Source organism: Centropristis striata, chromosome 11 (assembly GCF_030273125.1).
Source record: "Centropristis striata isolate RG_2023a ecotype Rhode Island chromosome 11, C.striata_1.0, whole genome shotgun sequence".
NCBI classification, from domain to species: Eukaryota; Metazoa; Chordata; class Actinopteri; order Perciformes; family Serranidae; genus Centropristis; species Centropristis striata.
In genome coordinates this window covers 25,606,587-25,630,434 of record NC_081527.1, presented here as the reverse complement: position 1 = coordinate 25,630,434, position 23,848 = coordinate 25,606,587, and the positions used below count along the sequence as shown (strand labels likewise).

The 23,848-nt window shown below is 39.3% G+C and overlaps 1 protein-coding gene across 1 annotated transcript in view; it reads right to left on the bottom strand.

Annotated features, from left to right (window-relative positions):
• tmeff1a (transmembrane protein with EGF-like and two follistatin-like domains 1a) overlaps positions 1-23,848 on the bottom strand; it is a 128,343-nt gene that overhangs the window by 57,816 nt on the left and 46,679 nt on the right. Inside the window, exons 2-3 of the mRNA XM_059345337.1 lie at positions 12,615-12,724; positions 2,807-2,936 (exon numbers count right to left, since the gene is read on the bottom strand). Of these exons, the coding sequence (XP_059201320.1) occupies positions 2,807-2,936; positions 12,615-12,724 (240 nt within the window). The remainder of the gene's footprint in view (positions 1-2,806; positions 2,937-12,614; positions 12,725-23,848) is intronic.

Sequence of the window (23,848 nt, the reverse complement as noted above, 5' to 3'; positions counted from 1 at the left end):
GTAGGTCTGTTGTCTATCATTTCCACTATATTTTGGATGCATCCCTTTGCATACAGGCAGGCATGCATTGGGCTGCTTTTTCATTTCATTTTTCTTTTCTTTTTTCCATATTACATGTTTATTGTTCTGTGTTTGTTTAATTTTGGTTGGATTGATTTGGGTGATCATCATTGTATTTCTACGTCACACAGCTGTGCTATTGTGCTATATTTCATTGAATCTTGAATGCATACTTTTAAGATTAAAATAAGATTAAGATTAATTACTTTATTAATCCCACAATGGGGAAATTCAACCTCTGCAGTTGGGCAGCATATTACTGCGCCGGGGAGCTGTGCAGGGTGACATGTGCCTTGCTCAAGGGCGTCAGTCCTTGACCTGTCCGTACTGGGATTCGAACCGGCGACTCTCCAGTTACAAGCCTGATTCCTAACCTCGAGGAATAAAAATTTGGTCACAAAAAAAAAAATATTCCAGCTCACAATCATATTTTAGAGTTGATCAGACTTTGAGTCAACAGTTTGTGTCTCCTTCATGTAAACAGCTTCTCTGTCTGCATTTAAATTGTTTTGATTTGTCACATTTCCTGATGGAGAATATCTCAGTGACCTTTAAAGTTTTTGACTGTGACTTCCTGTTTACCCTGCACTTTAAAAATATTCCTCTGATGTACACAAAGGGAAAAATTTTTTTTAATTAATGTTATTTTCAACCTTTACCGAGGTAAATGTTTAGTTAAGAGACAAAAATAAAGTCTAAATGTTTAGCACAGGCATGAACACATGAATTAAAATGCCTAATATGTCCGTGTGAAGGTGAAAGAAGGATTCATGAAAGAGCCAGTGAGTAAAACTAAAGAAACGAGTCCCTTCTGAAGCCTCTGCAGGACCCCGTAGGGGCCCTGGACCACGGTTTGGGAAGCAATCAGCTTCGGGAGGATTTTAACGGCCCCCATTCACGGCTCCTAATTAAAATTGATTGGCAGTTGATTAACCGGCTTGCTCCTCTGAAATCAATGTGACTGATGACGTTCTTCAGAGTTCAGAGGAAAAATCGAGGACGAGCGCTCGCCGTATGATATTCAGTCAATTAAAAAATATAACAAGCGTGAACTCCCAGAGAGTAATAAAAAAAAAAACAGTGAGACACTTACAGTCACATTACACAACCATCAGCTGCACACTTTAACCATTACTTCAAACATCTGAAAACACTTTAAATCACAATCTTTGTTAATGGAATCAGCTCTGAAATTAGTTTCCACAGTGTGTCTAAAAACCAGATAAAAACACTAAATCTGAGGGAAATAATCTTGCTGCATGGACAGATAATTTACCTTGACAAGATTTCTTAAATTAAGATTATTAAATCTAGAAATAAGCATGTTGAACGCTTAAAATAAGATAAATTATCTAACACTTATAAATCTAAATTTTTCTTTTTTATCTTGGTAAGAAACAAATAATTGTCAGTGCACTCTGCTCGGGCCAGTTCATCGCTGCTTGCAGCTTGTGTCTTTTTTGTGTCTTTTTTGGTCTTTTTTGTGTCTTTTTGTGTCTTTTTGTGTCTTTTTTTTTGGACATTTTGTGTCTTTTTACATCTTCTTTTGGTCACAAAATGACCAAAAAATGTACAAAAGAGATCAAATTAAAGCTGCAAGCAGCGATGAACTGGCCCGAGCAGAGTGCACTGACAATTATTTGTTTCCTACCAAGATAAAAAAAACTTTAGATTTACAAGTGTTAGATAATTTATCTTGTTTTAAGAGTTAATTTCTTATTTCAAGTGTTCAACATGCTCATTTCTAGATTTAATAATCTTAATTTAAGAAATCTTGTCAAGGTAAATTATCTGTCCATGCAGCAAGATCATTTCCCTCAGATTTACTGTTTGATCTGTTTTTTTTGCAGTGCAGGAGGAGAACGTTTTTTTCTGATTGTGACGCCATGAAAACGAAAGAAATGGTTAACCCATAAGAACCCAGACCCAGTTATCCATAAAGGGAAGTTATGGGGGATATATCACAGACCAAGTGAACCATGCAGAACATATTTATGATGTGGGTTTTTTTTGGGTCATTCTGTGTCTTTTTTTTTGTAATTTTGTGGGGTTTTTTGTCTCTTTTTTAAGTGATTTAGTTTTTTTCTGTCATTTTGTGTCTTTTTAAGTAATTTAGTGTTTTTTCAGTCATTTTGTGTCTTTTGTTGGTCATTTTGTGTCTCTTTTTTTGTAATTTTGTGTCTTTTTTGTGTCTTTTTTAAGTAATTTAGTTTTTTTCTGTCATTTTGTGTCCTTTTTTTTAGTAATTTTGTGTCTTTTTTGGTCATTTTGTGTCTTTTTAAGTCATTTTGTTTGTCTTTTTTGTGTCTTTTTTAAGTAATTTAGATTTTTTGGTCATTTTAATACTGCCTCCAGCGGCCCCCAGGTAATTTGAGTTTGAGACCCCTGTTCTAGAATATTTAAAGTGTTTGTTACATGGGTGTCACCGTGGGTTCTTATGGGTTAAATTTGGATGAAGTGTGCCGAACATCAGAAGAGTTCACTTCATAATTTTCTCTCCAGCATTTGATGGAAGACAAACTGATGGCTGGGACTGAATGAAGATGTTTGACTCGTGTCTTCTTTTCTACGGCACGGCGGGTGAATTATTTCCTCCGAAGACACTTTAAGAACATTATAAATGACAGACACTGACTGATGTCCTCACCGCTCCGTATCAATAAATGAAGAGTTGATATTCACTTTTTGGTGAACTCAATCAATCAGTTCCCTCTGCCTGACCCTGTGTGTTTCCTGGCAGACTCACCGGCGGAGCAGGGCCCGTCGGACACCCGCGAGATGAGTCTCTGCTGTTTGCAGGACGCCTGTCGCCTGTAGCACTCGTTCTGGTAGGTGTCTCCATTGGAGCCGCACACCGGGATGTAGTTTTTGTGACACTGTAAAATCAAACACAATCAAAAGTTAATTAAGCCTCAATGTGACCGCTGGACACCAAACAGTGGACACAGTCCAAACCAGCAGAGAGACACAGAGAGACAGATAGATGATGTGAGACAGAATGAGACAGAGAGACTGTGAGGGTTTCTCCGTGTCTGAGCATGGAGGCCAACCAGGAAGTGCATAAAGCCTGCAATCCACCGAAAATTCCAGTAGGGGGTGCTACGTTTCGCTGCAAAAAAAAACTGCCCATTCATTTCAGTGCAAAATTTGAAAACTTCTCACTTGATTTATTACCTCAGAAATTTTTTTCAGGACAACACTATGGTCTCAATCACTAGTAAAAAATCATCTTCAAGACAATTTGATGTCAATAGTTCTAATAATGGCCCCATTTAGAAGAAAATAGAAGATAAAGAATCGTATGATTTGGGGCGGGGCTACCTTTGATTGACAGGGCACTAACAAGGCGAGCCGTCATCAGCAGAACAATGCGTATCCATGGCAACGTGTCAATAAAGTTATATATAACGTTATATAGATATAAAAGAGGACGTTTAGCGGTTTGGTCTCATAACTTTGACCCTTTCTGTATTTTCACTTCATGACAGTTTATTTGAACGTTTTGTTCATTAAATATCTTGTTCAGTGTTTGGTTGGACTAACAGACACTCCAAGGAGTCGCTGCTCAGTTTTCTGAGGTAAGAAAGATACATTTTGTTTTTGTTTGTTGCTAGCCAAAGTGACCATCCCAGTTAATGCTCCAGTTAATTGTTAAGTGTCCAGTTAAGTGTTGCATCTCTGTTTTTATATTCTGTACAGCACTTTGTGTTGCATTTATTGTATGAAAAGTGCTTTATAAATGAAGTTTGATTTGATTAGTTTTAGAAAGTTTAGAGTTTTCAGGTTGTAATCAGGTGAAATCATCTCTGAAGCTGGACACTGAAAGATGTTGGACAGTTTCTGAGCAGGTTTTATTTCAGAAGTGATGGAAAAAAAATATTTGTTTTGTAAACTTCTTTAGTGGATAAAAAAACAACTTCAGTTTCAAATCAAATCAAATCAAGTCAAATTATTCTAATAATAATCTAATAGCCTTTATTGTCATTATATAGTTCACTATACAACAAAATTGAAAGTGCCACTGCATAAGGTGCATATTATGATAATCATAACAGAAAACAACATGAGTAAAAAACATCTAAAAATACAGAGCTGAAGTATAAAAATAAATAAATGGCTACTGAAAATGCTATAATTTATAGATGAGGTAGATTGTATGTTTTGCACATATCAATTGTATTGCACATGTCCGTTTTATTACACTTTTTAATTAATCTATCCTGTGTGGGTGTTGAGAGTTCTGAGTGTTGACAGTTCTGACAGCCCAGGGAAAGAAGCTGTTTTTCATCCTGCTCGTTCTGCATTTAAGGCTTTCAGTTTGTTACAATGTAAATGTCATTATAGAAAAGTTCATGGTAAAAGTGTCATCATGTTCTCTCAGTTTCACCCGGTCTGTCCCTCACCACATGAAATATGTGCTCGGAGAGGTTTCCATTCAAAAAGAATGAGCAACTGAAAGCTTTTTTTCCATTCCAGAAAATGTTGTGAATATTAGGAGCTGTTTATAGAGCTGAGCAAAAGGTGGAAACCATGAGGAGATAATGATTAAAAGCTTAAAACAGTGGAAAATAAAGCAGAAAACTGGATAACTGGCAGACATTTCAGTTTGTTTTATCAGAGCACATAAAAGACAAGAATCCCCTTCCTATCACACCTCGGCTTCAGTTAGCAGCTTGAGCATTTATCATACGTAACATTACAGTGTTACTGCATGGAAACATGTTTGTTTAGCTCATCTTGTGCAACCAGAACACTTCAGGTTAGCTGCTAAAACTCAAACACAACATAACTGAAGAAAGGTAAAAATAATAACAATAATCAGAAGTAGAGTAACTGCTGAAGGATCTGAGAAGTGCTAGAAATATTAAAACTTTGGTAACACTTTACAATAACCATCATTTATAAATGGTAAACAGATAGTTTATTAATGTTTAATCAGCATTTATAAACTGTATATAGACCATTTAGAATGGTAAATACATAATTTATTAATGTTTAACTAACTACATCATTCATAAATGACAAATAGATGGTATATTAATGTAAGTTTATAGTTACTTTACAATTAAGAAACAATTAAATTATAATAAATAGTTTATCAATAGTTTCAGTTGCACTCATTTTAACATTTTAAACACCATATTAAGTATGTTAATGCTTTTGAAATCATTCACATACCTTTAGGAAATTGGTTGAAAACATTTAAAGATATGTAAATGGTAAATAATTGGTTTATAAACCATCTATAAACATTACTTAGTTGGTTATTGTAAAGTGTTACCAATACTTTTAAACGTGAACTAACTAACTAATGAGCGAAGTGTGTAGTGTAAAGCACTTTGAGTGACTACAAAAAGCGCGATATAAGTGCAGGTCCATTTACCATTTACATCTGTTTTACCTATATTTTATTGCGTATTTTAAATTCCAATTCTTGTGTACATGTATTCATATATTATCTTTTATTATTTTATTTACTCCTACATCACTCAGCATGCATTAATCTCCATGTCCTTTTAATAAATATTCTAAGTTGTTGTTTTTTTCAATCTGTACAGCATTTTGAATTATACTGGATTTGATTGGAAAATGTTGTATAAATAAAATTTGATTGATTGATTGACTGATTGACTACCGCTCAGCAGTGTTAGAATGAAAAGAGTTTCTGCTTCAGCATCTCACAGTTCTTCAGCAAAACGCTGATGAAGTAAACTCAAACTGTGTCTGACAGGATGACGCTTCACTTTTTCAGAATTTACAGAAAAAAAATCCTCCTCTCAGCATGACTTAAGAACATGGAGGAGACAAACTGGCAGAATGGAGCGTGAGCAGCTTTGAAGATAACAAGGAACCAGACGTCCTGCTGCTGGTTTCAAAACCAGTTCGTCCTGCGGACCACTCGCCACACGCTGCCTCCGTGTGTCTCTGACGGGTGTGCTGGCTGCAGAGGTCACAGAGGTTGGCTCTGCGGGGGATTCCTGCTAAATGATTGATGGCTGTGAGTTAATAGAATATGGATTGCTGAACACTGATATGTGTCCTTGGCAGCTGCAGTTTTATCTGACAGGAGTCGAGTTATTTCACGCTAACCTTCATCAGAATGAGTGAAACTCCTGAAGCTCTACTCGTCAGAATTATTTGATTTCTTAGTTACCAGCTAAACCACACTTTCATGACGGCTGACATCATCTGTAGGTTTTTAGCTCCACCTACTGAGCTTTAACCCTCTGAACCCCAAATCCATTTCTTTTTACATTTTACTCTCTGTGTCCTTGTATTTCACTGCAACATATACAATCTATATAAATCTATAAGTCCTGCAGATCTATGGGATCAGCACAATCATGGCTAGTAGTGGGAACAACTCAAACATGTCTTTGTGCAGAATGACACAGTTAGAATGACAGAAATCAGAAAAAAAGTTGCATTTCTGATAAATTATTTTTTTAAATTGGAATGAAACAGAATTTATACACTTCTCCATGTGCCCACAAGTGAATATTGTAAAAAAAAAAAAAAAAAGAACAACAGTTTTTTGATTAAAAACAGATAAAAAGGCAATGGTTGCAATAGCGCCATGTGAAATTCTCCATTGGAGATCTCCAACTCTCTTTTTTAAAAGAGGTTTGTACAGTGTTCCCCACTGTGGTCTCAGCCCACCCAGCATCTCAGTCCACACACACTCCACTTCATTAGGCCCGTTTTGTGTATCATTTTAACACAACTTGTGTACGAAGTCAGTTTAGTGAGCTAACCTACCCAAGCTGCAAAGGGCAGAGACAATCCGGGGAAGGCAGAAAGAGAAGCGGCGGCAGAGGAAGAACTTCTTCAGCAACCCCTTCCGCTTCACATCTGACCTCCTCTGGCAGCCCAAAAGTGGCAGGCTGACATGTTCCAAGGAAGAGGTGGAGGGTAGTGTGGAGGCAGCGCATGCACTGCAAAAAAGCCAACTTGTATTTTTTTTAACCTAAAACAGTGATTTAAGTTGGTAAAACTTAAATTTAAATATAAATTATTGACATTTAGGGCAATAATGTAGGTTAGCACGACAAAGGAAGCCAGTTGTCTGCTCAAAAACAAGTTGGTGAGTTGTTGTTACTTATATCTTTAAGTTGGGGTTCACAACAAGGGACAATAGTTCTGATAACACTTATTTCTTTGTTGGGAAATGCGGGAAAGCGGTGAAATTCATTAGCGAAAGCGACTAACTGATGCTAGTGGCTAACTGATGCTAGCGGCTAACTGATGCTAGTGGCTAACTGATGCTAGCAGCGCTGCTTGTTACAGCTACAGTAGCCATTAGCGTATCAATTCTAACTCAAATTGACATATCATAGCGGCATTAAAATCGTGCCAATTCAGCACATTGCAGAAGTTAGCAGAAGTAAGGATTAAAAGTTATAACTTATAATGTAAAATTATAAGTTAGTACAACTTACAGTTGAGTTGACAAAAATCGGAATTCAGAGTTGAGCAAACTCAAAAACAAAACTTAAAATATTTAGTTTAATTGTCCAACTTAAAATTTTATCGAAGTTTGTTGCCTTGAAATTTTGAGTTCACCCAACTTTTCTTTTTTTGCAGTGTGGCGACCCCATTAGAGACCTTCCGTTGGGGGAATGCTCCTTCCAGCTTCCAAAGCTTAATGCAAGCTCCTATTTAAACATGGCAGACTTTACTTTTGAGGAAGTGAGCTCAGTGGTGAGACAGGCTCGTGCAAGTTCAGCTCCTGGTCCATCAGGGACTTCTCACAAGATCTATAAAAACTGCCTGCGGCGCATGAAGAGATTGGCCACACTTCTGCATACATTCTGGAAGAAGAAGCAGGAACCCTGGCTTTGGACACTCGCCGAGGGCTGCTTCATCCATAAGGAGCTGAATTCAAAAGGTCTTGGTCAGTTCAGAGAGATCTCCTTACTGGACGTCGAGGGGAAAGTCTTAACCTCGTATTTACTCAACAACGGCTATGTTGATGCAAGCGTCCAGAAAGGAGGAGTCCCAGGTTACTCTCGATGCTTGGAGCATACGTCTGTATTAGCCAAATCATCAAGGAAGCAAAGAGTAATAAGAGCACTCTCTCAGTGGTCTGGTAAGACCTCGCCAAAGCATACCCAAATGTACTGCACAAACTAATCTGCAAGGCATCGGAGCCCTACCAAGTACCACCAGAGGTTGTCAAGCTGGTGATGTCACATATTGACTCGCTGCAGATGAGGTTTAGCATGCAAGATTTTAACACCAAGTGACAGAGGCTTGAGAAGGGGATCATGGTAGGTTGAACAGTTTCCATCACATTGTTGTGGCTTTCATGAACCTGCTACTTAAAGCGGGAGGGATGCAGAGCAGAGGGGCAATGGCAGATGACGGGACAAGGCATCTGACCTGTAGGGCCTTCATGGATGACATCACTGTGATGACCCCATCTGTTCAGGGTACACCATGGGATTTGAGTTCGCTGGATAAGATGGCCACCTGGGCACGCATGCATTGAAGCCTGGGAAATCCAGGAGCCTGTGCCTATTGAAGGGGAAACTGTCCGAGAATACCTTCAGTATCCAGGGGTCAGAGATCCCAACCATCCAGGAACAAGGAATCCAGTGTTTTGGGGAAGAGTAACACCCTGAAGGACAGTGGGAATCTCAAAGAGACCACAGTCCAACTAAAAGAGTGGTAGAGAAAAATCAACGATAGTTTGCTGCTGGGCAGGTTCAAGGTGTGGTGCTTCCAGCACGGCATCATACCAAGACTTCAGTGGCCATTCCTGCTGTACAACTTCCCACTAACAAGGTTGTAAGAATGGAGAGAATGTGTAGTATGTTCATCCGAAAGTGGCTGGGTGTCCTCTCAGCTTTCAGTTCAGTTACCATCTACAGGAAATCATCAAAGTTCTGGCTACCATAGTCCTCCGTCGTTGAGGAATTCAAGGCATCCAAGGCAAGGGAAGCTAGTACACTCCTATTGTCCAAGGACAAGAAAGTTCGTCACTCGTAATGCCATCAGCTGTGGCAGAAAATGGAGTCCTCTGGAAGCAGTGAAGGACGCGTTAACTTAATGGAGGCACCAAGAAATCGTCGGCACAGTTTGTCAGGGACGCCTTGGCAACTACAGCACCAAGAGCTGGGCAAAAGACGACACACAAGGAAGAAGGGAGCTGGTGGTGCAAAGGGTCTGGGCGACTGCAGAAGAAGACCACCGTATTAAAGCGGTAGGGCTTGCCTCCCAGGCCTGCTGAAGTGGGAGGAGGTACTCGAGAGGCCGCTGTCGTGGAAGGAGCTCTGGGGTACTGACCAGGCCAAGTCCTGCTGTGTGCTGTGGCTGATCTCTTACCCACCCCAAGTAACTTGAAGATTTGGGGCAAGGAGGAGGATTCATCCTGCAGTCAATGTGGCGCCAGTTTTTGCACCCTGAACCACATCCTGTCTAGCTATCCAAGGGCTCTTGAAGGTGGCCGCTATAGGTGGAGACACAACAAAGTCCTCACAAAAGTTGCCAAGTGGACTGAGTGGCAGAGAGTTATTGCCAACAAACAGCCGGCACCACCGGCATCACAACCTTCCAAGCAGAGAGTAGAAGGGCTCCCAAGGCAAAAAGTCCCAACAACTGACCATCCATTCTGCAACAAGCAACAGATTAGGAGCTGCGCATGGACCTAAAGAGGAAGCTGGTCATTCCTCAAGAGGTGGTCTAGCTGAGGAGTTTCTGTTTTCACTGGACCATGTATACTGTCTGCAGCCATTGTGCATACTTCTCCACACATCCACCAGGCCATGGGAGGAGACCAGCTGCCTCAAGGCATGCTGGGCTACTGGATGAGGCTCTGCATGATTACGATCTAAAATCTCATTTTCAGTACAATTAAAATCCCCACCCACAAATTAATAATCCTCCGAGCTACAGCCATTTAAAATATCATTCATACTCTCAAAGAAGTGTTTCCTCTTTGTACCTTTGGAGCATAAATATTGATAAAAACAACTATACACTAAATATTCAAAAAAAGCCTTTACTAAAAGGCACCTCCCCTCTGACCTCCAGGGAGGTTGAAGTAAAACCTCATAAGAATAGGAAGCCCACTCCTCCACTGAGGGTGGTGTTATGACTTAAAATTAGTTCTCTTTCCCATTTTCTGCTCCAGTATGACTCATTACCAACATCACTGTGTGTTTCTTGTAAAAACAGGACATCCATCCACCACAAACCACCACCAATAATGGAAATGTTAAAAATCTGACTAAAAACAATCAAATAAATTAATAAAAACAAGATATGTACATTCATCATCATTAAAAACCAAGTTTCCTGACTTTAATCATCTGTTTTTTTCAGTCTAAACACTTCTTGGTCCGTCAGGTCTGAACGTTTTATAATATACCTGACTGAATTATAAAAAAAGTGCTGTTCCAACATTAACCCCTTCGTCACTTTGGTCTGTTTTAAAAAGGACTTCAGTGTATCAGCAGGATACACCAGAGCAGCAGCCTGCTGAGTGTGAGACAGGCCACTGCTGTCAGACACACACCCTTCACTATCACTGCTGTCAGACAGAACCGTTCTGTTCTCTGTAGCACTCGGTTTACCTGCCAGACGTCCAGCCTCACCACCGCCGGACATCTTTGCTGCGCCATTTAAGAAGAGCAGACCCCCACTCAGCCTCACAGGCCTCCATCTCTTTAGCCTCAGCTACTGTGCTTCCCTCACACAGCTCACCTGCTAATTGTGTTTCACCTGACTCACCTGTCACCTCACCTACTTCTCCCTCTTTACCTGCTTCACACTGGATATCAGCAACATCAAATTCTCAGCTCCTCAGAGCTTGGATGACAAAAACCAAGTGATAAACGAGGACTAAACTAACCAAAAAACAACAACCAAACTAACACCAAACAACAAAACTACATTCAAAAACCCATCACAATGAAAAAACACAGAAACAGAAATAGAGAATTAAAGAAGAAGAAGAAGAAGAAGAAGGATCCAGAGTTTCAAGAGTTGCTGTTTGATTTTAAACATTGTTTTTTTTTTTTTCTATAAATGTGTCCCTGGACATTTCGTCCTCTGGGACGAACAGAACCGTCTCTGGCAGCGTACAAACAGAAAATCATCCAGTGTGAAATCTCCACCAATGAGAGAAAAGGTCAGGCGAAGCAATGAGGACTTGCTGCTGAGAGCTCACAGGCAGAATTAAAAGGTGAGTGAAGCAGTCTCTGCTGGACTCTAACAGCTGGACGGTTGTCTGTCCTCTGCTGGTCTCTGTGATGATCTGAGACAGAACCACGGTCTGTCTGCAGGTCCTGCTCTCCCCACAGAGCGTGACGGTTACAGCTCTGTGGTGAATCGGCCCTTCACGCTGTCGTGTTGTTGCAGAGAAATTACATTTAGTTTGATATCAGAGGAAACAAACAGCAGCGTGCTTGTGTTTCCTGATGCGTCTGAAGGAATTCACTGTTGGTTTTTATTATTTTATTCTGCAGCCATGTTACGCAGCAATAAGAGGAGGGCAGTAAACTGATATGATTTACATGACGTAAACCTCCTTTTGAGCTGATTCAGGGCTGGAGTTTGGTTCATTTGGTCCAGAAGAAGGAAAATGATCAGTTGTTTGATTCTGTTCCTTTGATTTTTCCTCGCTGAAGGGAGAATTTTATGATTTAACCTCATCTCGAGAAATCTCAATAAGGTTTATAGTGAAAAAAAATGCAGTTTTTGAGATATTTATGAGACAAATATATAATAATATTTATTTATTCATTTTTGGACACTTTGTACGTTTCTTTAATTTACTTCTTACACAAAAAAGCTAAAACTTGTAGCATAGCACTCATCCGTATGCAGGATTTTTTTGTTTGCCTTTTTTAACCTTTTTTTAATTATTTTTTGCCTCTTTACATTTTCTTTTGCTTTTATTTGGGGCGTTTTATTTTTTTTTGCCTTTTTAACTTTTTTTTTGCCTTTTTTGTGCTTATAAACTGTTTGCCTTTTTAAGCATTTTTTTCCATTATTGTAATATTTTTGCCTTTTTGATTAAATTTTTGCCCTTTTTGTCTTTATTTTTTCTTTTGCCTTTAGTCATTATTTCATTTTTTTGCCTAACTTGATTTGATTTTCCCGTTTTTCTTTTCTTTTCTTTAAAAACATGTTTTGCTTCTGATTATTTAAAATATTTTCTTTGGCCTTTCCTTTCTTTCTTTTGCCTTTTTGATTTTTTTTGACTAAATGGTATTGAACTCAGCTTTCTTGGTCACTATAGCACTGACTGGACATCAACATAAAAGGTAGAAAATTTTCCATTTAAAAGATTCTTCTCAGGAGTTTTTCCTGATCTGATCTGACCTGACCTCATCTGATCTCATCTGATCTCATCTGATCTAATTTGATCTGATCTGATTTGATCTGATGGTCAAGGGACAGAGATTGTCCTAGACTGCCCTCTGAGTTTTCATATTTGTGATTTGTGATATAGGGCTGAATAAATAAAATGGTCTTGACTTGACAATAAGAGAATAAAGACAATGCCAGAGCAGAGAGGAAGGAGAGATGATGTCATGGCTGCCTACCTGGAACTGGCAGACACATTTGAGCTGAGCTCCGGCATCTCTGCAGACGCCTCCGAATCGACAGGTGGAGTCATCACAAACCCTCAGGTCGCTCTTCTTCTCTGACAGATCTGCAGCACAGAGAACAACAAAGGGTTAAACACGGGGTTAAATAATAAGACAGCCAGCCTGCCAGCAGGTAGATCAATACCAGACACACAACACCTCCAACAGTAGTATCAGCGGTAAATTCTGACATCGCACGTTCCCGCAAAATAAAAGCATGACAGCTTTATGACTTTATAAACAATAAGAGCAGACAGAGAGCAGAGCTGCAGGGAGAAATATGGACACATTTCTCTGCGAAGCACAACAGAAGAGATGTTGTTTACCAGACGCAGCGATCAGGCTCCAAGTCACCTGAACTGCAGTGCAGGTGTGTTTACTCCGGGAAACAACAGGCCACATCTGTCATGTGACGGTGGTACCAAGCAAGTCAGTGTGTCTCCTGCAGGATCCTGATCACTGCTCAGGGAAAAGTCCAGTCTGCTTCTGTTGTAGATAAATGTTTTATAAGATGCAGCCGGTTGCTGTGATGTTAAAACAGGGGTGGGCAATTAATTTTCCCAAGGGGCCACATGACCAATACCACAAAGGTTACGGGGGCCGGACCAAAACTCTGAACTAAATTCTGCTCAATATTAATTTAACCGCTTTATGAAATACAGTAAATTATCTGGTTTTGAGCTGCTATTGATAACAATACATGTTATGATAAAACTGTTAATGTGGAGTAAATCAAATATATATATACATGTACATTTTCTAGGCGTTTTACAATGTTGTGATGCTTTTATTTTGAAAAGGTGCTGTCCAGTGTGAAAAGGGTGCTTTCATTTTGAAAGGTAGTGAAAGTAACAGGTGGAACGGTTAAATGAAAAACCAACGGTAAATAATAACGAGTGCGTAGTAATTCAAATAAAGTTGATATAAAGTATCAAAAGGCTTCTATAGTGGCTGACTGACAGGACACAAGGTTTGTTAAAGTTTATTTATTCTGTCATATATATTAGTGGCTATATTTGTTGTCTTAACTAAAGTAAAAGTGCTTGTTAGCTCTAGTGCTAATGCTAATGTTTGCTATTGTTTTCCCACCTTGTATCTCTTACGGTGGATTCACAAGGTGACCAAGGAATTTATTAACTTGTTAATTGTTAATTTATTAACTTTTGAGGTGTTTAATAGGTGTTTTTGATAAGGTACCTCAGTAACTCGGTTAACTTATACGTAAATCGCCTTCAAAATAAAAGCACTGCGGTTGTATTGATTTCTAATTTTTGGGTAACCTCATGCGGGCCGGACAAGGACAACGGGCCGGATGTGGCCCGCGGGCCGCCCAATACCCAGGTTTGGGTTAAAAGCAACATAAATCGGCTGATGTTCTTCTATTTGTTCATTGATGGTCATACTACTACATGCAACAACCTATTTAACATGCAAAAATATATTTCTCTAATGTGCACATTTCTGTATAATGCAAAGAAAAAGAAAAAAATATATATTCATAACAAATGCCAATAGCAACAATGTAAGTAATTTATGTATATAAAGGTGTATAGAATGTATGTATATGTCTTATTTTTTATATTCTTTATTCTGTTTTTTATATCTACAGTCATGAAAAAAAAATATTAGACCACCCTTATTTTCTCCTTGTTTTCTTGCTCATTTAATGCCTGGTACAACTAAAGGTACATTTGTTTGGACAAATATAATAACAACAAAAATAGCTGATAAGAGTTTAATGTAAGAGCTGATATCTAGACATTTAACATGGTTATCTTGATAATGATTTTGGTTATTATGAATGTACCTTTAGTTCTACAAGGCATTAAAATGAACAAGAAATTGAAGAAAACAATGGTCTAATATTTATATATATATTTATATTTATCATGTAAATGGAGGGAGAAAAGATAATAGCGGCTTCAAGAATCTGCCCAAAAAAATCGGCAGCACAAATCAGGGATCGGTTAAGACTGATGTCAAAATAATCGGTATCGGCCTTAAAAAACCTGTATCGGTCGACCACTACTGACAGCAGCATATCAAGAAGCTGAGAGTGAACTTTTACTGTGAGCTTTGGAGTCGTTTTCAGGTTCACAGCTTCCCAAAGCGTCCAGTCTTTGTGCTAAGATAGGCTAAATAACACAAGGATCACACAGAGATGAAAATGATATCCATCCTCTCATGCAACTCCCACTGATATCACTGCTCTCACACATCAGCCTTTTCTATTCAATCTGCGTACAAAAAATGACTTTGAGCCTTCAAATGACATGCAATGCAAACGCCAAACTCTAATGGTCGTCATGAATAACGGCGAGGCGATTCATGAAGTGCAAAAGTGTCAGTTGGTGGGAGCTGGATGGGTCAAACTAACCAGGACTTTCACCAAGAGACTTTCAAGGAAACGTAAAAAGACAAAAACAAACAAACAAAAGACCAAAAAAAGACAAAACAAATTTACAAAATGACCAAAACAGTCACAAAAAACCAACAAAAGACCAACAACAAAATACAATTATCAAAAAAGGACACAATATTACCAAAAGAGTATGTAAAATCACCAAAAAAGGCCCAAATGTCTAAAAAAAGACACAAAATGACCCAAAATACACAAAAAAGGCCACAAAAGATAGAAAACGAATAAAAGAAAATATAAAATGTCCAAAAGAGGACACAAAATTATCAAAAAAGACAATGTTTCCCAGGAGAACGGCATTGGTGTCATGTGAAAACAAAAGTAAACCATATGATTCAAACATCACTTAACTTCCTGACATCGTTCAGCATATTTGTATCTACTGAACTATGTCACTTCCTGTAGTCACGTTGTGCTCGTAACTACTTCACTTCCAGCATTTATGTCATTATTTACTGTTTAAACTGTCTTTTAGAGCCTCACCAGGAACTGTTTGTCCCTAACCATAGAGAAGTGCTTTTGGAGCACAAATTCAACCAAACTGTGGCTATTTTTTTTTTTTTTACAACAGTGAACCTTACGATGTCCTGCAGCGGGTAGGGTTGCTGCTTTTATAAACATCCTGTGTATCATATGCAGCAGAACTGGATTTTGGTGTGTGCATTGCAAGTACGTGTAAAATCATGTTATTTGTACACAGATTGGTGAAACCTTGTTGCACACACACACACACACACACACACACTCTCCTGCAGCCTGTCTGATAACAACAGACCTCCACGACTCAGAAATATACAGCCGACATTATCCACATATCCTTTGAGATAAAAGCTGCAGATTCCTCTGTGTGTTTGTATGTGAGTGTGTGTGTGTGTGTGTGTGTGTTTGTATGTGTGTGTGTGTGTGTGTGTATGTGTGTGTGTGTTTGCATGTGTGTGTGTGTGTGTGTGTGTGTGTGTGTGTCACACAGCACAGCTGAGTGGGCTTTGAAGAGTCGTGTAATGGGCTGTAATTACTGTTTGCAGACCTCCCCTACTCCTAAAAATGGCCGCCGCTGGTCGCAGTAACAACCAGCCGCAAGAAATTCCTGAAGGGAGAGATGGAGAGATGGAGAGATGGAGAGATGGAGAGATGTGAACCAGTGGACAGGAGGAACACTAACCTTCAGGAAATCAAATAATAATGGACGGGGAGGAAGAGCTGTAACAGCACAAAGGAAAACACTCCAAGTCATTTTGCTTTCAGAGTTAAATTATTGACGCATTAAAATGTTTGAAATGAAAATCCCCAGAAACTGGAGGTTGTTCCACTTTAGGAGAAAAACAAAAGTGTTTTTTCACTCACGGCTGATTTTCTCTCTTTGTTCTATTCTCTCACAAGCTGTTTAAACACTTTGAGCTTTCTGTTTGTCTCTTTGTTATGGATGTTGGTCCTTGAATGCATTTGTACCAATCTGCACTGAAGATATATTAAATCTACGGGTTTAGTTTGCAAGAAACTGAAGTTTTAAATCTCAGAGAATCAGCTTGGGTCGTCTAAGAGAAAAGAAACAGATTTTAATGTTCACAACCTGAAAATGTGCCCCAGGAGGTATGAAATAATAATAATAATAATTATTATTATTATTTTTATTGATGGGCGCCTTTTTAAACACTCAGGTTCATCTTAGAAAATCAACAATAAAACACTCAGTCGATCAAACAAGCAGTCATAAAGGCAATACAACTACATACAAATACTAATAAAACTATATAATAATAATACTGATGATAACAAAGAGAAAGGTGAGGTAATTTAAGTGAAAGCAGATGACATTAAAGGGAGTAGGCTTGTCTAAAGAGATGGGTTTTCAGGTGCGATTTGAAGGTGGTAATGGAAGTGGAGTGTTGGATGTAATGAGGCAGAGAGGTCCAGAGGCGGGGGACGGAGCGACTTAAAGCTCTTGACCCCATGATGACCAGACGGGCAGGTGGGAGGATGAACTGGATGGAGGAAGAGGACCTGAGAGAACGGGTGGGTGTCTTGATATGGAGAAGCTCAGTGAGATACTGAGGGGCAAGATTGTTGATGGCCTTGAAAGTAAGGAGGAGGCTCTTGTAGATTTAGTCGAGACGGAATTGTCCAAAAAGTGAAAGTGAGGAGCATTTATGGGTACAAGTCAGGAACCGGCCTACTTTACTTATTTCAAGGGTGCTGCATCCAAAAAAAATGGTTCCCAAGCGAAATTTTGAGTTTTTGACCTTCTCATTTGCATATCAATATGGCGGCCAAATTGCCCATCTTGCTCAGTCATTGGACCATTTCCCCTAGTTTTTTGTAAGTAGGAAATCAAAGATGAAGAAATTAAGTTTCTGGATCTATAGTCTAGGGTCAGAGCAAGAATAAAGTGGAGGCTCAGTGTCTTTATGTATATTTACAGTATATATATGCAAACTACCAACTTTTAAGGTGAAATTAAGCATTATTTGTCATTTTTTAAGGCCGACATAAATATTCAATCAATATCACTTTTAAATGTTCCAGTTGGTATTTTGCATATATATATATATATATATATATATATATATATATACATAAAAAAGGCACTGAGCCTCCACTATATTCTTGCTCTGACCCTAGACTATAGATCCAGAAACTTAATTTCCTCATCTTGATTGCCTACTTACAAAAAAAACTAAGGGGAAATGGTCCAATGACTGAGCAAGATGGGCAATTGGCCATTTGATATACAAATTAGAAGGTCAAAAACTCAAAATTTCCCTTGGGAACCATTTTTTTTGGACTCAGCACCCTTGAGATTTGTAAGGTAGGCCGGTTCCTGACTTGTACCCATAAATGCTCCTCACTTCTTATAGGAGGCCTTTATTCTGAAATCCGTCTAGACTAATTATGCGGTATTTGAAGGGGAGCCAGTGGAGTTGCTGTATGACAGGTGTTATGTGACTGGTGGAGGGGGTTCTGGTGATGACACGGGCAGCAGAGTGTTGAACCCAGTTGTAGTTTATGGATGAGTTTGTCAGGTAAACCAAAGAGAAGCAAGTTGCAATAGTCTAGACGGGATGTGACCAGGGTGTGAACTAGAATTTTAGCACTGTCGGGGGAGAGAGATGGGCGCAAACGAGAGATGTTACGTAAATGGAAATATGCTGATCGAGTGACGTTATTGATGTGGGACTGGAATGATAGGGAGCTATCTATGATAACACCCAGACTCTTAACCTGGGGAGAGGGGAACACAGAAGAATTGTCGATGGAGATGGAAAAGTCATTTATTTTTGAGGATGGATTTGGTGCCAATCAGGAGTTCTGTTTTTTCACTTTTGAGTTTGAGGAAGTTTTGGGTGAACCAGGATCTGATTTCCTGAAGACAGTTGGATAGGGAGATGGGAGGGAGGGACATGGTGGGTTTGGTGGACAGGTAGAGCTGGGTGTCATCTGCATAGCAATGGAACTGAATGTTATATTGAAATACGGCCAAGGGGGAGAAGGTAGATGACGAAAAAAAGGGGTCTGAAGACAGAACCTTGGGGAACACCAGAGGAGAGGGGGGAGGAGTGGGTTCTGAATGATTTAAACTGAGTACGGTCTAACAGGTTTGATTTAAACCAGTCCAGGGGTGTATCAGATAATCCAAGGGAGGCAAGTCGGTCCAAGAAGATGGTGTGGGAAATTGTGTCAAATGCAGCACTCAGGTCCAGGAGGATGGGAATTAGTTAGAAGTCCAGAGTCCGCAGCCATAAGGAGGTCATTGGTTATTTTAACAAGATCTGTTTCAGTGCTGGGCTACATGGTGGTGTAGTGGTTAGCGCTGCCTGTGGCTCTTCTGTGTGGAGTTTGAATGTTCTCCCAGTGTCAGCGTGGGTTCTCTCCGGGTTCTCCGGCTTCCTCAAACATGCACTTAGGTTTAATTGGTGACTCTAAATTGCCCGTAGGTGTGAATGGGAGTGTGATTGTCTGTCTCTATGTGTCAGACCTGCGATAGTCTGGAGACCTGTTCAGGTTGTAACCTGCCTCTCGCCCAATGTCAGCTGGGATCAGCTCCAGCCCCCCAAGACCCCATTGCGGATAATAGGTTAAGGTTAATGAATGAATGTTTCAGTGCTGTGAAGGTGAGGTGGTCATGAATCTGAGAAGCAACTGTTTTTTCAAGAATTTTTGAAAGGAAGGGGAGGTTTGAGATTGGGCGGAGGTTGTTGAAGTTGTTGAATTTGCACATCAGACAAGCCTCCTCACTCTCCATTTTTAAAAGTAATCTTAAAACCTATTTTTATTCCTTGGCTTTAAACCACGCGTGAGACTCTACTCTTGTTTTTAGTGTTTTATGGTTTGCTTTTATTTGTTGTTTTTTAAATTGTCTTTTAAAAAGCAATGAATCTATTTATTTTAGTGTTTATTTCCTGTTTTATTTATTTTATTGTCTCTTGTTCTGTTTGTTTATGTACAGCACTTTGTTGCGGCTGTGGTTGTTTTAAAGTGCTTTACAAATAAAGTTGAGTTGAGTTGAGTTGAGTTTAACCTCCATCAGACAGAGTGACTTGCTCAGACCTGGTCAGGTCTGCACACACACTCAACATGACTTCTTGCTGTTGGACTAGTTTGTAATATTAGCTGCTAGCTATGTCTTGTGTTGTTACACTTGCTTAATGTTTGGCGGTTCGAAAAGTTGTCTAAAAGCTATTTATCGCAAGTATTGTAATCATAACGAATGCATGTGTACAGCTGTTTAATTAATGAAAGCAGTTGTGCTGAATTGCAAAAAAAATACACCTCAGATGCCAACCTATGGCTTTTCTGAGAATTAAAACACAAAAAAATACATGTCACTTGCTAAGACGCAGTTTAAGACTGTAAATAGAGTTAGATGTCTAAAAAAGCCCAATTTGAATCTCCAACAGTCAGAGAGACTGCTCAGTCCAGGTCTGACCTGCTGCAGCTGCTGCAGGATGTTTAATGGCTAATTAAGTCCAACCAGCAGCCACATCCATCAGCAGCTCGCAGCCCGGAGGTCCACAAACACTGCTGATCTACTATCTGTGTGTGTGTGTGTGTGTGTGTGTGTGTGTGTGTGTGTGTGTGTTGTATTTCCTGTTTGCAGGTTTCACAAAGCCACATTTTTAATACCCAGACAATTTGGGATTAAGCTGAATGACAACCAGAAGTCTTTAAACCGCGGCCCGACAAACACGAATGCAAATGAAGGCGTTTGTGCTGCTCGGACCAAACGAGTGTTTTCAGTCTCCAATGTGTGTGTGTGTGTCTGTGTGTATGTGTGGCGTTTTGTTATGAGGTATATTTCTGTGTGTTTGAAGGCGACTCCGGCCATGTCGTGCTCGGGTTCCTCGCTCTCATACATTTTACAACAGGAACAGGGATTTGAAATTCACATAATTCCCTCTTTTGGATCAGAGCAGAACTAAAGAAGCTGACGGAGCGTGGCAGCTGCCGCCACCCGGAGGCACATCCACCTCCCAAATCTCCTGTGCCCGACCCGGTCGTCATGGCCACCACGCCACTGCACCCCCCCACCCCCACCCAACCCCCCCGACTCCTGGAGAGACGGACGTCAATACCTCATCTTGTGTCTCTGCTCTGAGCCCTTCAGCTCTGCACATCCTCTCACTGCTGCAGTCTGTTCCATGTTTATTCAGGCAGCAGGGTTACAGGAAAACAATTCCTAATCACAATTAGTCTCAGTGACCAAACACGCTCACAGTTACAGATTAACAAGAACTGCTGTATGGAAGAATTATCCTATCTTTATTCAAGAGTGTAGATTTTCAGTTTGAGAGCATAATTTGTCTTTCTCGTGCTCAGATTTGTTCTCCTCTTGCTCACATTTTGCGCTCGCACTCAGATTTCTGCTGCTTTCTTTCAAAATGTGTGCGTGCACTTAAAAACCACATGCTTGTGCTCACATTTCTTCTTCTTGGACACAAACATTTCGCTCGCACTACGGTAAATAATAACGAGTGCGTAGTAATTCATATAAAGTTGATATAAAGTATCAAAATGCTTCAATAGTGGCTGACAGGACACAAGGTTTATTTTCTTCTGTCATATATATTAGTGGCTATATTTGTTGTCTTAACTATAGTAAAAGTGCTTGTTTGCTCAAGTGCTAATGCTAATGTTTGTTATTGTTTCCCACCTCGTAGCTCTTATGGTGGATTCACAAGGTGACCAAGGAATGTATTAACTTGTTAATTGTTAATTTATTAACTTTTTAGGTGTTTAATAGGTGTTTATGACAAGGTACCTCGGTAACTTGGTTAACTTATACGTAAATCGCCTTCAAAATGAAAGCACTGCGGTTGTATTGATTTCTAATTTTTGGGTAACCTCACGCGGGCCGGACAAGGACAGCCAACGGGCCGGATGTGGCCCGCGGGCCGCCCAATGCCCAGGTCTGGGTTAAACCCTTAGTGTTCCATTCCCCAGTGCCAAATAGTCAGTGTACCATGTGTCCTACTCTCCAGCGTTTTCCTAGTGTGCTTATAGGTTTTGACCCTTGCCTGTTTTTGGACTCTGCCTCTGCCTCCCTTTGGATTGTTTGCCTGCCTTGCTTGACTGAACTCCCGTGTACCGAACCATTGCCTGTGATTAAAGACTGGTTACCTCATGTTTCTGCCTCCACAGTGCTGTATTTGAGTCCTGTATCTGTGCTGCCTAACAGGAACAGCCAATAAGATTTCGCAAAAAGTGGTGTAAAGCATCAGTGAAGGAGCTTTATGAAGAAAATCAAGTGACAATCACAAAAACAGGCAATTATACTGCCATTAACAGAGCCAGGGAGATGGCATGGCAAAAAAAATCGATGATTGATTCGATTCATTAGAAATGCAATCTTACTTACTGTGTTAGTTGTAGTTGTTAATAAATCACCATTAAGTTAACTAGATAATAACAGTTACATTATCAGTAGTCTGGATAATAACATCTGTATGTTCAGAATAACGGTGTAGGCTAATTTGGGAGAACTCATAAATACAAGGAATTTACTATCAATAGGCCTAAGTGGGTGAAGTAACCGCGCCCTATATTAATTATTTTGTTACATATCAAGAGTAGGAACCTAAACAGCCAAAAGGACTTGGACAAGTGAAAACGTAATAATGTTTGGGCTGTATCTTCATTATTCAGATTGTGTATAATTATGTACCTTGCTACAGGACACAGCTGGAACAACTACAGCAGCAGGGAAACTGAGAAATTAAATAATAATAATCGGCAACTATAAAATCTGCTACTCTTTTCTTTTACAGGATGTTGTCTCGGTCTGCAAGCATCATATGATTATGGGAACTGAAAACCAAAAATTCCATATGGAGATAAAAAGCTAAAAATGTAATTAATTAAATTGGAGATAAAGAAACTAGAGAATGATGTATGTATACATTTTACCACAGCAGCAGCAGAAAGTCATGCTTTAGACTAGATTTAATGTCTGTTTTTTTGTTTTTTTAACAAAATTAATGAATAAAGCAGTCTCAACCTTTTTGAGTCGCAACCCCCAATTTAACATGCATGTTGTCCGTGACCCCCGCTCACTGAACACAATCTCACATGCACAGTTCAGATCACCCAAAAAAGACACAAAATGACCAAAAAAAGACACAAAATGACCCAAAAAAGACACAAAATGACCAAAAAATGAAACTAAATGACCAAAAAAAGACACAAAATGTCCAGAAAAGACACAAAATGACCAAAAAATGAAACAAAATGACAAAAAAAGACACAAAATGACCAGAAAAGACACAAAATGACCAAAAAATGAAACAAAATGACCAAAAAAGACACTAAATGACCAAAAAATGAAACAAAATGACCAGAAAAGACACAAAGTGATCAAAAAAAGACACAGAATTACCAAAAAAGACACAAAGACACAAAATGACAAACAAAAAAACCCACAAAATGACCAAAAAAAGACATTAAGTGACCAAAAAGACTAAAACACATGAACACTTTAACACAGTGGAGACAGAGCTGACTTCCAAAATGATTTGGCGACCCCCAGAAATCATCTCGCAACCCCAATTGGGGTCCCGACCCCAAGGTTGAGAATAGCTGGAATAAAGGACTAATAAAAAACTTTTTCACACTTATCTTAAATAATACATGTTGAAATTTCAAATAAAATGGTTCAATCCAAAATAAAAGTTGGATGAATTAAAAAACGGATTGTCTGAAATAAGTGTGTAAATTCATGCCTCATCACATTTTGAGAAAAAAAGGTCTAAACCATAATTTGTGTACATAAAAAACTAAGTCTAAGCTTTCCAAACGGACATGACAAAAGTGACACCGTGTGAAAAGAAACGTGACGGAACTGTCTTTTGGGATTTTGGTACCCCCCGTTGGGAATAATCTGACACACAGCTAAAGTAAGCTTGTCAGTTAGTCTGCCACGGAGCAAGTTAGTTCAGCGGTTTAAGTTGCCATGGTAACTGAGCAGGGAATTGCTCACTTAAATTAGCGAGATTTATCAAAATAAGCCAGGCTTTTCCTTAATCCGCCTTGATGGAACCCCCCGCTGAACACACACTGCAAAAAAGCCAATTTGTATTTTTTGGCCTAAAACAGTGATTTAAGCTGGTAAAACTTGGAAATAAAAATTATTGACATTTAGGGCAATAATGTAAGTTAGCACAACAAAGGAAGCCAGTTGTCTGCTCAAAAACAAGTTGGTGAGTTGTTGTTACTTATATCTTTAAGTTGGGGTTCACAACAAGGGACAATAGTTCTGCTAACTCTTATTTCTTTGTTG